An 18,112-nucleotide genomic window follows, 5' to 3' on the forward strand; every position below is an offset into this window, starting at 1 on the left:
TTTTAAGCAGGCTCCATTTCTGTGCTTTCATTAAAAACTCACCTGCAGATGGGAATGTGAAGCAACTAGGTGGATCTTCCAACTCTCCTGTGTGTAATGTGACTGGCTCTCTGGAAGCATAAGAATGGTCATGCAAACATTCCATTTCAAAACTCAGTGTTAAGATTTATTGACAGAAACAAGCTAATGAAGGCAAAAGTGATGGCTTAAAATATAAGCCCAGGGCTTCCCTGGTGGCGCAGTGGTTGAGAGTCCGCCTGCCGATGCAGGGGACACGGGTTCGTGCCCTGGTCCGGGAAGATCCCACATGCCGCGGAACGGCTGGGCCCGTGAGCCATGGCCGCTGGGCCTGCGCGTCCGGAGCCTGTGCTCCGCAACGGGAGATGCCACAACAGTGAGAGGCCTGCGTACCGGAAAAAAAAAAAAAAAAAAAAAAAAGCTCAAGATGGCAGCCATAACCCAAAACTGCAGAAGTCCTAAAATACCCTATGAGGGAGATCCAAAGTTGCATCACCTCTATGTATTCAGTGCCCATGAACATTTTGCAGAATGAAAAGGTAATAATATATAATCTTGGTTAGAAAATTCATTTTTGTGTAATAATAGCTATAAAACCCAATGTTTCTCTCATGGATTCTAAGAGATGCAATCTTAATGACTCACTTAAAAATTAAAAAACCACAACAGTGAGAGGCCCGCGTACCGCAAAAAAAAAAAAAAAAAAAAAAAATTAAAAAACCAAAGGGGAAAAACACCTCTCTTAGCAATAAGTATCACCTTACAAAACTATCAGACCTATTTAAATCAGTAACTTGAACTAAACTACATAGTTCTCTGTAGGATGGGTACCAGGTTGATAATATTATGACAGCAGCTCTGAAGGTGGTGCCCTTACAAAGGGGGTTTGTGAGGTCAACACTATTTTTATTATAATACTAAGGTATTATTTTCTTTTTAACTCTCAGTCTCAAATAAGTGTATAGTGGAGTTTCCCAGAGGCTCCATGATATCTGATATCACAGCAGATAAATGCAGAGGCAGATATGAGAATACAGCTATCTTTTATTAAGCCATGCATTAAATTGATGATTTAATGATTTTTAACGATTAAGTCTTAATGACTTTTTTTGAAAAACAGTTATTTTTCATAATAAAATATGTTATTATGGTAATATATAATGTACTTTGTTACTTTTAAGTGAATAAATATCAAAATGTTTTAATTTTTCAATGCTTAAAATTAAATTTTATTTTCCAATACTAAAAATGGAAATGGCCTATATAAACAAAAGCTCTTTGGAATCCTCAGTGATATTTGTGAGTGCAAAGGGATCCTGAGACCAAAAAGTTTGAGAATATTAGGAGAAAAGCCTTGGGAAGGAAGGTCATGGCTATATTGTGGCTAGTCTTAATTATCAGGGCAAGCAGTTTGTTCTTGCTGCAGTAGGCAACGGGGAGCCTTTGAAGGTTTGGGGGCTGGGAACATAGTCTGAGGTGTACTTCAGGCGATCAATCTGAAATTGATGCACAGAAGTGACTGGAACTTGCAAGAGATTGGAGATTTAAAACATCCACACGAAACACTGTAGAGCCCACCACAATGGTACACGCGAATGGTAAAATGGCCTAAAAAGTAGGATGTGGTAGGATGAACGATGGCTGACAAATATATCTGTGCCCAAATGCCAAGAACCTACGAATGTTACCTTATATGGCACAAGAGGCTTCGCAGATGTGATTATGTCAAGGATCTTGAGATGGGGAGATTATCCTGGATTATGTGGAGATGTACCTACATTATCTAAATGCCATCACAAGTCTCTGTACGAAGAGGAAGGCAGGGGGAGATTTCACACAGAAGAGAGAAGGTGATGTGACAATCTCAGCAGAAAGACTGGAGGATGCTATGTCATAGGGTGTGAAGATGGAGAAAGGAGCCCCAAGGCAAAGAGTGCAAAGAATGAGGCTCTAGAGGCCCAGAGCTCTCAAAAAGAAAGGTAAGGAAATGGATTAATCCCAAGGGCTTCTGCAAGGAGTGCAGCCCTGCCATCATCTTGATTGTTCAGGTACTCAGAGGCAGGACACAGGAGCAGTTACAAGCCTGAGCTCAGGAACCAGCTAGACCTGAGTTCAAATCTGGATCCTCTATTTACAAGCTGTATGACTTGGCAAATTGCTTGGCAAGCTGAGTCTCCATTTCTAACCTATATACAGGGATAATAATGCCTATATCATAGATTCGATTAGACAGACTAAATGAGATGAGTCTAAAACACCCATATAATAGTAAAAATAAAAATATGCAGTAGATAGCTGCAGATATTATTAACAGGAACGATGTAATGTTACACACTAAGGTGAGAAGAAAATCAAAACTTGTTTCTTTTAGGCTATGAGAAAGCTGTATTTAGAAAGATTCAAGTCCACTGAATATTGATCAAACAGCAGGGACAGTAAGAAAGTATCTGTCTTAATTCATTCACTAAACAAATATTTCCTGAACAGCTACTATATGACAGGCAATATGCTTGGTGCTGAAGATACAGTAATGAATAACCCTTTCTTTGCCTAAATGGAATTTAAACCCTAGAATTCATTTTTATATTCTTATGATATAAAGAGGGCTCTCATATCTCTATTTTTTACAAGTGGTAAAAATAGAAAAGATAAAAGCTTTTTTCCAGGCAGTCAGTCAGTAAATAGACCCTATGACTATAAGCAACGTGAGGACACAGCCCATATCTGTCTTCCTCACTGTTACATCCTAAGGGCCTAGCACAGCGTGTGGCACATCATGGGCAGTTAACGATCTTCTGAATTAATGAATGAACAGTAGTAAAGGGGACATTTTGCAAGTCAGGGGCTGGAGAGATAGTTTCTTACCTGTGAAGAGTTTCACTTGATTCGCTGCCTTCAGTGCATTCTCTTGAGTTGTTGCTTCTGTTGGCAGAGGGTGGGAGAAGTTAAAGACTACGTGACGTAATTTTAACTTAGTGATCAAACAAAATTGTTCCTCTGGATACTGCTTTTAGACAAATGCAGATTCAAAAGAGTGAGACTGGGGCGCTGGCTCTTCCCAGTGGAGAGAACAGTATGGAGAAAAGCTTGAAGACAGAAGGAAATGAACCCCTTTTGGGAATCAGGAGTAGTCTGTCTTGGTTAGAGCACAATACAGGAGGAAAGCAGGGTGGAGACGAGTTAGGGAGGTTCTTCAGTGTCAGCCTGAGAACCATGTATTGAATGCAGCAGATCTGCAGGCAATGGCTTCTGTGTCTGACATGAGTAACAAATTAATATTAGCTTTTTTTCCTTTTTGGCTAAAGTCAGTTCTCAGAAGTTGTCTTTGTTTAGGGGTTATGGAATTCATTTCTTTATGCTCCTTTTATGATTTCATTTAAACATTCAGCAATTCAATTATTAATAAAAACTAGAACTGTTTTCAGTAAGGTTCTTATAATCCTATATTGAGGTTGTTGTAACTTCCTTTCAGACTACCTTTCCCTCAAAAGTTATGTAAGTAAGCTATTGTAAATACATGTAAATGTAGAAAAAGTATTCCGATGGTGGAATGGCATACCATATAAATATCTTCATCTGGTTAAACAGCAGTAAAATGTAAAATAAGCAAAAAAAAAAAAAAAAAAAATGGTGGGGCTTCCCTGGTGGCACAGCGGTTAAAAATCCGCCTGCCAATGCAGGGGACACAGGTTTGAGCCCTGGTCCGGGAAGGTCCCACATGCCGCTGAGCAACTAAGCCCGTGCACCACAACTACTGAGCCTGTGCTCTAGAGCCCGCAAGCCACAACTACTGAGCCCACGCACCACAACTACTGAATCCCGGGCACCTAGAGCCCATGCTCCGAAACAAAGAAAAGCCACCACAATGAGAAGGCCGTGCAGCGCAACGAAGAGTAGCCCCCGCTCACCGCAACTAGAGTAAGCCTGTGTGCAGCAACAAAGACCCAATGTAGCCAAAAATAAAATAAATAAAGTAAGTAAATTTTAAAAAATGCCTATTGTCTCTTTGGAGGGGCTAATGGCAGACTCTGGGAGGGCTCACACCAAGAAGTAGTTCCCAGAACTCCTGCTGCCAGTGTCCTTGCCCCCACCGTGAGCCACAGCCACCCCCTGCCTCTGCAGGAGGCCCTCCAACTCTAGCAGCTGAACACACATGTCGACTGAAGAAAACTCACAACCTAAAAGTTGCGAGTTAAGCTGTACTCCGGGATCTTACTGAGGACTCCAGAACAAGCAGCAGCAGCTCAGATATCCTCGAGGAGCTTCTCTGAAGAGGATGTGCAAGAGCAGCTGTGGGTTATAACTGGGAAGAGTCATCTTTGCATTTTTCACTGTTGCTTTCCGTGTGGAGGAGAGGCTCTTGGTGCTCCAGCCAGGCGTCAGGGCTGTGCCACGGAGGTGGGAGAGCCAAGTTCAGGACACTGGTCCACAAGAGGCCTCCCAGCTCCATGTAATATCAAACAGCGAAAATGTCCCAGATATCTCCATCTCAACGTCAAGACCCAGCTCCACTCTGTGACCAGCAAGCTACAGTGCTGGACACCCTATGCCAAACAACTAGCAAGACAGGAACACAGCCCCACCCATTAGCAGAGAGGCTGCCTAAAATCATAATAAGGCCACAGACACCCCAAAACACACCACCAGACATGGACCTGCACACCAGAAAGACAAGATCCAGCCTCATGCACCAGAACACAGGCACCAGTCCTCTCCACCAGGAAGCCTACACAACCCACTGAACCAACCTTAGCCACTGGGGACAGACACCAAAAACAACGGAAACTAAGAATCTGCAGTCTGTGAAAAGGAGACCCCAAACACAGTAAGATAAGCAAAATGAGAAGACAGAGAACCACACAGCAGATGAAGGAGCAAGGCAGAAACCCACCAGACCTAACAAATGAAGAGGAAATAGGCAGTCTACCTGAAAAAGAATTCAGAATAATGATAGTAAAGATGATCCAAGATCTTGGAAATAGAATGGAGAAAATACAAGAAACATTTAACAAGGACCTAGAAGAACTAAAGAGCAAATAAAGTGATGAACAACACAATAAATGAAATTTATAATTCTCTAGAAGGGATCAATAGCAGAATAACTGAGGCAGAAGAACGGATAAGTGACCTGGAAGATAAAATAGTGGAAATAACTACTGCAGAGTGGAATAGAGAAAAAAGAATGAAAAGAATTGAGGACAGTCTCACAGACCTCTGGGACGACATTAAACGCACCAACATTCGAATTATAGGGGTCCCAGAAGAAGAAGAGAAAAAGAAAGGGACTGAGAAAATATTTGAAGAGATTAGAGATGAAAACTTCCCTAATATGGGAAAGGAAATAGTTAATCAAGTACAGGAAGCACAGAGAGTCCCATACAGGATAAATCCAAGGAGAAACACGCCAAGACACATATTAATCAAACTATCAAAAATTAAATACAAAGAACAAATATTAAAAGCAGCAAGGGAAAAACAACAAATAACACATAAGGGAATCCCCACAAGGTTAAGAGCTGATCTTTGAGCAGAAACTCTGCAAGCCAGAAGGGAGTGGCAGGACATATTTAAAGTGATGAAGGAGAAAAACCTACAGTCAAGATTACTCTACCCAGCAAGGATCTCATTCAGATTTGATGGAGAAATTAAAAGCTTTACAGAGAAGCAAAAGCTAAGAGAATTCAACACCACCAAATCAGCTTTACAACAAATGCTAAAGGAACTTCTCTAGGCAGGAAACACAAGAGAAGGAAAGGACTTACAATAATAAACCCCAAACAATTAAGAAAATGGTAATAGGAACATACATATTGATAATTACCTTAAATATAAATGGATTAAATGCTCCAACCAAAAGACATAGACTGGCTGAATGGATACAAAAACAAGACCCGTTTATATGCTGTCTACAAGAGACCCACTTCAGACCTAGGGACACATACAGACTAAAAGTGAGGGGATGGATAAAGATATTCCATGCAATTGGAAATCAAAAGAAAGCTGGAGTAGCAATTCTCATATCAGACAAAACAGACTTTAAAACAAAGACTATTACAAGAGACAAAGAAGGACACTACATAATGATCAAGGGATCGATCCAAGAAGAAGATGTAACAATTGTAAATATTTATGCACCCAACATAGGAGCACCTCAATACATAAGGAAAATACTAAGAGCCAAAAAAGGGGAAATTGACAGTAACACAATCATAGCAGGGGACTTTAACACCCCACTTTCACCAATGCACAGATCATCCAAAATGAAAATAAACAAGGAAACACAAGCTTTAAATGATACATTAAACAAGATGGACTTAAATTGATATTTATAGGACATTCCATCCAAAAACAACAGAATACACATTCTTCTCAAGTGCTCATGGAACATTCTCCAGGATAGATCATATCTTGGGTCACAAATCAAGCCTTGGTAAATTTAAGAAAATTGAAATCGTATCAAGTATCTTTTCCAACCACAACGCTATGAGACTAGATATCAATTACAGGAAAAAGTCTGTAAGAAATACAAACATATGGAGGCTAAACAACACACTACTTAATAACCAAGTGATCACTGAGGAAATCAAAGAAGAAATCAAAAAATACCTAGAAACAAATGACAATGAAAACACAATGACCCAAAACCTGTGGGTTGCAGCAAAAGCAGTTCTAAGAGGGAAGTTTATAGCAATACAATCCTACCTTAAGAAACAAGAAACATCTCAAATAAACAACCTAACCTTACACCTAAAGCAATTAGAGAAAGAAGAACAAAAAACCCCAAAGTTAGCAGAAGTATAACGATTAGATCAGAAATAAATGAAAAAGAAATGAAGGAAACGATAGCAAAGATCAATAAGACTAAAAGCTGGTTTTTTGAGAAGATAAACAAAATTGATAAACCATTAGCCAGACTTATCAAGAAAAAAAGGGAGAAGACTCAAATCAATAGAATTAGAAATGAAAAAGGAGAAGTAACAACTGACACTGCAGAGATACAAAGGATAATAAGAGATTACTACAAGCAACTATATGCCAATAAAATGGACAACTGGAAGAAATGGACAAATTCTTAGAAATGCACAGCCTTCCGAGGCTGAGCCAGGAAGAATTAGAAAATATGAACAGACCAATCACAAGCACTGAAATTGAAACTGTGATTAAAAATCTTTCAACAAACAAAAGCCCAGGACCAGATGGCTTCTCAGGCGAATTCTATCAAACATTTAGAGAAGAGCTAACACCTATTCTTCTCAAACTCTTCCAAAATATAGCAGAGGGAGGAACACTCCCAAACTCATTCTACGAGGCCACCATCACTCTGATACCTAAACCAGACAAAGATGTCACAAAGAAAGAAAACTACAGGCCAAGATCACTGATGAACATAGATGCAAAAATTCTCAACAAAATACTAGCAAACAGAATCCAACAGCACATTAAAAGGATCATACACTATGATCAAGTGGGGTTTATCCCAGGAATGCAAGGATTCTTCAATATACGCAAATCAATCAACGTGATACACCATATTAACAAACTGAAGGAGAAAAACCACATGATCATCTCAATAGATGCAGAGAAAGCTTTTGATAAAATTCAACACCCATTTATGATAAAAACCCTCCGTAAAGTAGGCATAGAGAGAACTTTCCTCAACATAATAAAGGCCATATATGACAAACCCACAGCCAACATTGTCCTCAAAGGTGAAAAACAAACCATTTCTACTAAGATCAGGAACAAGACAAGGTTGCTAACTCTCACCTCTATTATTCAACGTAGTTTTAGAAGTTTTAGCCACAGCAATCAGAGAAGAAAAAGAAATAAAAGGAATCCAAATTGGAAAAGAACAAGTAAAGCTGTCACTGTTTGCAGATGATATGACACCATACATAGAGTATCCCGAATAGCCAAAGAAATCTTGAGAAAGAAAAACAGAGCTGGAGGAATCAGATGCCCTGACTTCAGACTATACTACAAAGCTACAGTAATCAAGACAGTATGGTACTGGCACAAAAACAGAAATAGAGATCAATGGAACAGGACAGAAAGTCCAGAGACAAACCCACGCACATATGGTCACCTTATCTTTGATAAAGGAGGCAAGAATATACAGTGGAAAAAAGAGAGCCTCTTCAATAAGTGGTGCTGGGAGAACTGGACAGATACATGTAAAGGAATGAAATTAGAACACTCCCTAATACCATACACAAAAATAAACTGAAAATGGATTAAAGACCTAAATTTAAGGCCAGACACCATCAAACTCTTAGAGGAAAACATAGGCAGAACACTCTATGACATAAATCACAGCAAGATCCTTTTTGACCCACCTCCTACAGAAATGGAAATAAAAACACAAATAAACAAATGGGACCTAATGAAACTTAAAAGCTTTTGCACAGCCAAGGAAACCATAAACAAGACGAAGAGACAACTCTCAGAATGGGAGAAAATATTTGCAAATGAAGCAACTGACAAAGGACTAATCTCCAAAACACACAGAAGACCTAAACAGACATTTCTCCAAAGAAAATATACAGATTGCCAACAAACACATGAAAGAATGCTCAACATCATTAATCATTAGAGAGATGCAAATCAAAACTACAATGAGATATCATCTCACACCAGTCAGAATGGCCATCATCAAAAAATCTACAAACAATAAATGCTGGAGAGGGTGTGGAGAAAAGGGAACCCTCTTGCACTGTTAGTGGGAATGTAAATTGATACAGCCACTATGGAGAACAGTATGGAGGTTCCTTAAAAAACTAAAAATAGAACTACCATACGACCCAGCGATCCCACTGCTGCGCATATACCCTGAGAAAACCATAATTCAAAAAGAGTCATGTACCAAAATTTTCATTGCAGCTCTATTTACAATAGCCAGGACACAGAAGCAACCTAAGTGTCCATCGACAGATGAATGGATAAAGAAGATGTGGCACATATATACAATGGAATATTACTCAGCCATAAAAAGGAACGAAACTGAGTTATTTGTAGTGAGGTGGATGGACCTAGAGATGTCATACAGTGAAGTAAGTCGGAAAGAGAAAAACACATACCGTATGCTAACACTTATATATGGAATCTAAAAAAAAAAAAAAGAAAAAAGAAAAAAAGTGGTCAGAAGAACCTAGGGGCAAGACGGGAATAAAGATGCAGACCTACTAGAGAATGGACTTGAGGATATGGGGAGGGGGTAGGGTAAGCTGGGACAAAGTGAGGGAGTGGCATGGACATATATACACTACCAAACATAAAACAGATAGCTAGTGGGAAGCAGCCGCATAGCAGAGGGAGATCAGCTCAGTGCTTTGTGAACACCTAGAGGGGTGGGATAGGGAGGATGGGAGGGAGGGAGGGAGATGCAAGAGGGAAGAGATATGGGGACATATGTATATGTATAACTGATTCACTTTGTTATAAAGCAGAAACTAACACACCATCGTAAAGCAATTATACTCTTATAAAGGTGTTTTAAAAAAATGCCTATTAAGTTGATTTCTAGAAAGTAAATTACTTTAGTACATTTCACCGAAATCCTTTTTGGTTTCAGTTAAACACTATCACAACTTTCCATCAATTCTCATGTGAACTGTCCAGACTTCCCAAATTACCTGGTCACATGTAAAATTCCTGGACAATTAATTAGATTCAGAATCTCAGATTCCTCTCACCTATGGCTCTCAGGCTTGATTCAGTAATGCAATCTCTTATTCTATCATCTCTGTATAGATAAATGTAACTCTCAGTTAATTATACAAAGAATAATTTCTAGATTCCATGTATTTTTAGAATAATCAATTGCTCCTATGTATTTAACTCTTCTTTAAGGCACAACAGTAGAATTTAGGCCTCCAAGCAAATTTTGCAAAGTGCTACCCCTGGAATTTGTCAATTTAGAAATGTTTTTGTTCCTGAACCCTTAAACGCTTGAGGCTGAGTTCTGGCTTTGGTGCCAAAGCCTAAAATGACAAGGTCATTTGTAGGATTACAGCAAATTAACATAAACTCTCTAACGGCAGGGGCTAAATATATTCATGTTGAATACAGTTCAATATAGTCAAGCCCATCATTAGTGGTTGAAGTGATGGAAGTTTGATCAGGGAAGTCATGGTAATCTTGTGGAATGATTAGTGCTGGGAGCCAGGGGCTCTAATGTTTACTTCTGACTTTGTCTCTTTGCCTCATAGGCGGAGGCAACTTAATCTGTCTAAATGTAATCATCTGTCAAATGAGCTTAATAATACTGCCCTGGCTTAGAAGGCATATTATAGAGTTATGACAAAAATGAAAGTGCTCTGCTCTTCACAACAGCCAAGACACGGAAATAACCTAACTGTCCATCGACAGACGAATGGATAAAGAAGATGTGGTATATACATACAATGGAATACTACTCAGCCATAAAAAAGAACAAAATAATGCCATTTGTAGCAACATGGATGCAACTGGAGATTATCATACTAAGTGAAGCTAGTCAGAAAGAGAAAGACAAATACCATATGATATCACCTATATGTGGAATCTAACATATGACTCAAATCAATCTACCTATGAAACAGACAGAATCACGGACATAGAGAGAACAGACTGGTGGTTGCCAAGCGGGGAGGGAGTGTGGGGGAGGGATGGAGGGGGAGGTTGGGGTTAGCAGATGTAAGCTTTTATATACAGAATGGATAAACAATAAGGTCCTACTGTATAGCAGAGAGAACTATATTCAATACCCCATGATAAACCATAATGGAAAGGAATATTAAAAAAAATGTATATATGTGTATAACTGAATCACTTTGCTATACAGCAGAAATTAACAACATTGTAAATCAACTACACTTCAATAAAAAAAACTGAGAAAAAATAAAATGCTTGAGAACATTTTAAAAAAATGAAAGTGTCCTGCACATATAAGTATTCTTGGATGGAGTGACAATAGAATGTTTCTAACATGTGATTCAGAGAATGCAATGTTATGCTAGGTAACTGGACTGTTATTAATATTTTACTACTACTATTAATAATATTATTAATAAAAAATAGACAAATCCAATTAATATTTTGCTACCTCAGGTTAATAAACACTAACTGAACATCTTAAGAAAATGGAGATTGTTTATATAAAAGTATTATGTCAGAAAGTATTATTTTGAGATATTTGCCATATAACCAGAAAACAAAATTACAATGGGTTATTATAATACTAACAACATATAATTAGTATTATAATGCTAAGAATATAGTATATACCATATTAAAATGCTCCAAGCTGATTTAATAATAGCACACATTAAAAATTTAAAACACTTTTGAAAAGAGTATGAGGATCTCATTGATTTCTGCAGGTACGTGCAGGCAGTGGCTGGTGGACTGGTTGAATCCTTTTTTGGATCTGACTTTTATTAATTTAAGTCACTGCCTAGACTTAATGCCTAGAGAACCAAAGCTTTCCAATTAGCTTATACCTGGAGAGTTATGCAGTTCTCAGGGTTTGAGCTTTAGCTTCACCATGTGTGGTTGTAGGTAAGTCAACCTTTTGGAACTCGTGTTTTTCTCATTTTTAAAATGGGATAAATAAATCCTGCTCTATCTTGTCTCAAACAGACAGTTGTTGTGACAATCAAATAAGATTATGAATGTGAAATCTGTTGGGAACTATAAATTACTGTATGAATGTAACTTTGGGTAACACGTTGCCTTGACTAATTTCTGAGTAGGAAAACTATTGCTATTATTTTCTCTTGATGTCAAGGTGTTTTACTTTTGCTAACTCATCCACTTTTGTTTTCCCTGGTAATGTCCAGATACCCCTCAAAGTTACTGAAACTTCAACCCCCCAGAAGCTGTCCCACATAGACACCGTGATCGCCACCCACTGATTAGAGAAGCCTTCCCACTGTCAAGTACACTCAGTCTTACACAGCCACATAGGAGAACCCCAGAGATGGTGCTCTCCCGTCTTCCTCGCTCTTGCCCAGGCGCACGGGTGGCTCCTCGTTGATCACACTTCTCAACTCCTGGAGAAGCTGTTTCAAGTCCCTCGTTGGATCTTCCTTTGTATTAGGTTTCGTAGAGTGCTGAATTAAAACAATTTACAAGACAAGGACACTTTGTTTTTTTCAGATTCAAATGCCGTTTCCTACTATAAAATTAATTCAACTGGTAAACAGAAATTATGGAGGAGAAAGAAGAGGAAATAAAAAACCTGTAATCTTACTACTCAGGGATAATCAATAATATTCAATCAATAATCCACACAGTGCTATATCTAATCTATAAACGTGTGTATACCTATTTATACATATATATAAACACAGGATCAAACTATACACATCTATTTTTAAATCCTTTTTTATTTTTTAACTTTAACAATGCGGTATGTACATCTTACCATGCCATTAAATATTTACAACTACATCCAGGCAAAATAATTCCAATACTTTTGTTAAGGGCTGAACTAATTTTATAAAGCTACAGAACTTTACAAGTAAGGAACTCTCTAGCGATGAGTCAATCTACCCCCAACACTTTACTGATGAGGAAAGAGACATCCAGTATTTTCAAACTGTGTTAGCTGGAGAATAATATAAAAAAGATTTTCAAAGAGATAGTATTCCTCAATGAATATTTATAATATAAGAAAAAGTACAGAGGTTCCCAATTGGCACAAAAAGAGAGGAAACCGAACATTAGTCAGAAGTTGCCCTGGTGAGCAGGTGGACTTAGTTGGAGGATGTTCATGGCTAGAGAGGCATCAAGCATCATCAAGCTATTTTAGCCAGAAATGTCTGTCCCAAGGCAGAGTTACACCTGCCACACGGATTGGTTGCTGAAGGATGAACACTGCAAAATTTTTGTTCTTTGGGCATTACTTTTCTAGGGTCCATGTCAACCAAGTGTTGATGTTACTGGTATAACCTTCACATTCCCCTCCCCTTCCTACCACCACTGAGAAACCACATAAAATATCCAGCTGAAGATGTCAAGAGTTCTAACTGAATGTGTGGTAATTATGATCTTTCCAGTTTACTGATGGTCACCTTACCTAGAAATTACCATGATGAGTTCAGAATTTCATAAATTAGACTCCATTAAATTATGAAATTTGATTTCATTAATTTAAAATATATGAAGATGTGAACCATTTTTTTTGTTTGTTTGTTTTTGTTTGTTTTTTGTTTTTGTTTTTTTGCGGTACACGGGCCTCTCACTATTGTGGCCTCTCCCGTTGCGGAGCACAGGCTCCTGATGCACAGGCTCAGTGGCCATGGCTCACGGGCCTAGCCGCTCCACGGCATGTAGGATCTTCCCGGACTGGGGCATGAACCCGTGTCCTCTGCATCGGCAGGCGGACTCTCAACCACTGCGCCACCAGGGAAGCCCTGAACCATTTTTAATAGACGTTATTTTTGAGAGCAGTTCACAGCAAAAATGAGTATTAGGTACAGAGATTTCCCATATACCCGCTGATCGCACACATGCTGAACAAGTTTCTTAATCATAAATAAAAGCATTTGTCTCTAAGCAGATCCAATTTCACCAAACAAACACTGGCTTTGTTCCTGTCCTAGCCCTGGTGGACATCATATCTAATGTGGAATAAAACTTCAAAAACCAGGGCTTCCCTGGTGGCGTAGTGGTTGGGAGTCTGCCTGCCAATGCAGGGGACACGGGTTCGTGCCTCGGTCTGGGAAGATCCCACATGCCGCGGAGAGGCTGGGCCCGTGAGCCATGGCCACTGAGCCTGCACGTCCGGAGCCTGTGCTCCACAACGGGAGAGGCCACAACAGTGAGAGGCCTGCGTACCGCAAAAAAAAAAAAAAACAAACTTCAAAAACCTTATTCTATTGCAATATTCAGTCACTTTAGTTCTAACCTTGAAATATCAATATAACACCTGGACCTTCATATATTCTGCCCACTAGAAAGTTTACTTAATAAGCTTTGTCATTAAAAATTTTAAGCCCTTGACATTTATTATAACTTATCAGTATAATAACATACAAACATGTAAATATGCTTCCTTCCCCACTCCCAGGATCATCACACTCATGTTCTTTGAGAGTAACTGGTGCTTTACAAAACATACAAGGTTGAAAAGTATTCAATTAACATTAACTTAACAATTAATCATAATCAGCCCTATGATATTCTCTTATTGTGATTTCATCCTAATACTCTTTAAAACTTTTAAAATTTGTGTTGTTCCTCCAATTAAAATGTAAGTTTCATAGAGGCAAGGACTGGTTCGACCATCTCTGCCTTTATACACTGCATTTCAAATAACCCATACTTTGCTTGTATATAAAATCACAAAAATATAAAGTTGGAAGGGTCTTTAAGATCATTTAATTCTAGTCCAATCTCCAGTCAGAAGTGATGATGAATTTTCTCTACGGCATCCCAGCAACATACTTATCTGGCATTTACTTGATCACCAAAAAGCAAGGAAGGCAGTTTAATTTTCATATAGCTTTAATCCTTTGCAAGAAAGGCTTAAACTGAATCTCCTCCATACAACTTCCATCCCTGGTCATAGTTTTATCTCCTAGTGTTATGAGGGAACAATCTAACATGATAACCTTTTAGAAATGGATACTTATTTTATCATGCCAACCTCCCCTCCCCCACCTACACTTTCTAACACACTCTCCAGGCTAGATCTTCTCAATTCATCTACTCTTTTAAGTAGCATAGGCTCATGATTTCTCACCACTTTGGTTGTGCTTCTTCTTTTTTTTTTTTTTTTTTTTGGCGGTACCCGGGCCTCTCACTGTGGTGGCCTCTCCCGTTGCGGAGCACAGGCTCCGGACGCGCAGGCTCAGCGGCCATGGCTCACGGGCCCAGCTGCTCTGCGGCATGTGGGATCTTCCCGGACCGGGGCACGAACCCGTGTCCCCTGCATTGGCAGGCAGACTCTCAACCACTGCGCCACCAGGGAAGCCCGGTTGTGCTTCTTTTTGACAGACTCTGGTTAATCAATGATTCTCTTAAATGCTCATGCTCAGAAATGAAATAGAGAAATCAAGGAGAATCTGACCAGAACAGAAGGGAGGAGAACTGTCTCCTTCCTTGATCTGGGTGCTATCCTTAAAACCTTTTTTGGCTGCAACATAACACTGCTGACTCAGACTGAGTAGGCAGTCAGCTGAGGCTCCCCAGGTCTTTTCCACACGTTATTGATAATACACATCTTCCATGTCCTGTAATTTGCATTTCTGTGTATTTAGTACCAAGTTCAAGACTATATCTGTCCCAGTCAAACTTTCTCTCATAGATGTGGCTCATCATTTCAACTGTCAAGATAAGTTGATAGAGGCACTATTTATCAAATGTTTACCATGTACCAAGTACTCGATATATTATCTCATTTAAACTTTAATCTTCAAACCACCCAATAAGGTAGAAATCATCACTTCCATTTTAGAAATGAGAAAACTGAGGCACAGAGAGGTTAAACAACTTGCTCAAAATCACACAAGGGGTAAATGGCACAACTGGGAGAAAAAAACATCATCTGCTTGTCTTCAAAGTCCATGATCTGTCCAATGTGATATACTGACTAATTCTCACTGGATATATTCATCAGGAAACGTTATCAGTATGTAAGGGGCTGTCCAAATTTAGGATCATAAAGTCACAAAATTGTAGAATATGGACAAGTATTAAATCATATAGTTGAACACCTGAGCTCACCATACTTACAGTCTGGTTATTACTAAAAGTAATTCACAAATCACATGAAGGCAACTACTCTACAAACTCAGAGGCATTAAACAAGAATTGATTTATCAGTCAAATGTACCCTGGGAATCTTTAAAACTACTAAAGAGATAGTAACACAAATGCCAGTACCACTTCCTAACCCATTCTGGAGGTGATAGGGAATAGAGAGGCAATGTACCAGTGGAAGACAGCACAGGCTTTTAAATCATGGCCACTACCATTCTCTGGCTATGTGATGTAGAACAAGTTACCTTTCACACTCCAACAGACTTTGCAGGATATCTGTTATGTGCCAGACACTCTTAGGAACTAATGTAAAATGACAAATATAACTGGTCCTTGCTTGCAGAGACCATACAGATTAATATGGGAGGCAAATGCACAAACAGATCATTTCATTATAACAAGGGAAATGCTTCTTTTAATCTCCATCTCCTAATCTGTAAAAATGAGGAAAATAACTCTTACTTTATAAGGATGGCATAAGGAACGAGAAGCATTTAATGTATACATTGGAAGTATTCAGTAAAGGCTGGTTTCCACTTCCTTCTCCCTTTAGCATAGAAACACATGAAGTATTTTATATGCTTCATATTTACTGATCTAGAATGACCAGAAAGGTAATAAGACTTAAAGTATTATAATGTGTTAGTACTAGGATAGAGCCACTAAGAAGATGTCATAAGGGTTAACTGTGCATTCTAGTTACTTATGCTCTCCCTTGATGTAAGTAGAGACATTATCTTTCTTTTCTTTTTTCTTCGCTCCCTTCCTTTATAAACCAATATCCTACTGTTAGACAGTTGTATTATTTCCATTTTTGGCTATTATAAATAATGCTTCAGTGAATATCTTCATGCATTTACCTTTGTGCCTATCTCTCATTATTTTATCAAGATCAATTTTTAGAGATGATATTACTGAATCAAAGGGCATTTTAGGACTTCTGATAACTATTATCTAGAAAAGTCATAACAGTCCAATCCAATATGTAAGGAGCTTAGAAGTCACCAATTCTTTCCTCACAAGAAAAAAGCTTAACAAACTGATAATCATCAACTCCCCTTAGATCCATCAGAGAACTGAGGACACAGGCCAAACTGCTACTCTCAAAACTGGAGGCAAATATACAGAATTATAACTTACTGGAGCAGAAGTCCAGGAGCAGAGATCCTCCACTGAAGCCAGTAAAGGGTAGAAAAACTTAAATTGATGAAGTGTTAGAGGCTCAGTGTGAACAAGCTTAAGAATTAAAAACTCCAAGTTAGGGCCACCACATTTTTGTAAGCTTTACCTCCAGGAGCCCCATCAGTTCTCAGAATGAAGACTGGAGAAAAATCCCCTTGTGTTTCCTGACAGGAGTAAGGGAAAAGTAACTATCTTGAAATATGCTCAGAGCCTTCTGTTCTTCTTAACAAATCCAGCCCTCAAGGGACACTTGATATCAAACCAGAGGTGAAACATCTTGGGTTTTACGAGAGCCTGATCAACCTGGGGGAAGGGAAATACCCAACTCAACTCCTCCTAGCCTTCCTGTCTTACCTAAAGATGATAGTGGTGGTGGGGTAACAAAACTGAGAACGTGGGAGAGTCCCACCCAAGGGGCATAGGCTCACTAAAAGACAGACCTAATAACAGGACTATATAGTGTTCCCCACACACACACCTTACCACGACATCAATAAGCCTTCTGTATAATAATGAGACTACAACATAAATAACTGCATGTCAAAGGCCTTAAGAGAAAGTCTCTAGGGAAACCCAAAGACAAGAGGGGAAACAAAAACAAGGACACCTGAGAAAATTTTAGCCTCTGACACCTACAGCTACAGCAAGCAGTAAACACAGCCCAACTCCTAGCAAAAAAAAACACAAAACCACACATTAAAGGTCTGTTTATCTCGGTTTTTATTATCCAGTACATCATGTCCAGCTTTCAACAAAAAAGTACAAGGCATACTAAAAGACAAAAAAACACAGTTTGAAGAGACAGAGCAAGCATCAGAACCAGACTCAAATACGGCAGATATTTTAGAATTATCAGACTAGGAATTTAAAATAACTATGATTAATATACTAAAGGTTCTAATGGAAAAAGTGGATGACTTGTAAGAACAGATGGGTAATGTAAGCAGAAAGATTAAAATTCTGAGATAGAATCAGAAGGAAATGCTAGAAAGAAAAAACATTGTAAAGAAATGAAAAAGGCCTTTGTTGGACTTATCAGTAGGCTGGACATGCCTAATAAAAGAAACAATGAGCTTCAAGATATGTCAATGGAAACTTCTAAAGCTGAAATACAAAGAGAAAAAAGCATGAAAAAATAGAACAGAAAATAGAACTGTGGGACAAC

At 38.8% G+C, this 18,112-nt stretch overlaps 1 protein-coding gene across 1 annotated transcript in view; it reads right to left on the bottom strand.

Moving 5' to 3' along the window:
- CCDC158 (coiled-coil domain containing 158) overlaps positions 1-18,112 on the bottom strand; it is a gene marked incomplete at both ends in the record, with an annotated part of 83,668 nt that overhangs the window by 11,901 nt on the left and 53,655 nt on the right. The window contains 4 exons of the mRNA XM_082837596.1: positions 43-110; positions 2,884-2,950; positions 9,711-9,760; positions 11,953-12,110. Of these exons, the coding sequence (XP_082693722.1) occupies positions 43-110; positions 2,884-2,950; positions 9,711-9,760; positions 11,953-12,110 (343 nt within the window). The remainder of the gene's footprint in view (positions 1-42; positions 111-2,883; positions 2,951-9,710; positions 9,761-11,952; positions 12,111-18,112) is intronic.

This window comes from Leucopleurus acutus (genome assembly GCF_964270905.1).
Source record: "Leucopleurus acutus genome assembly, chromosome: 4".
Taxonomy (NCBI): domain Eukaryota; kingdom Metazoa; phylum Chordata; class Mammalia; order Artiodactyla; family Delphinidae; genus Leucopleurus; species Leucopleurus acutus.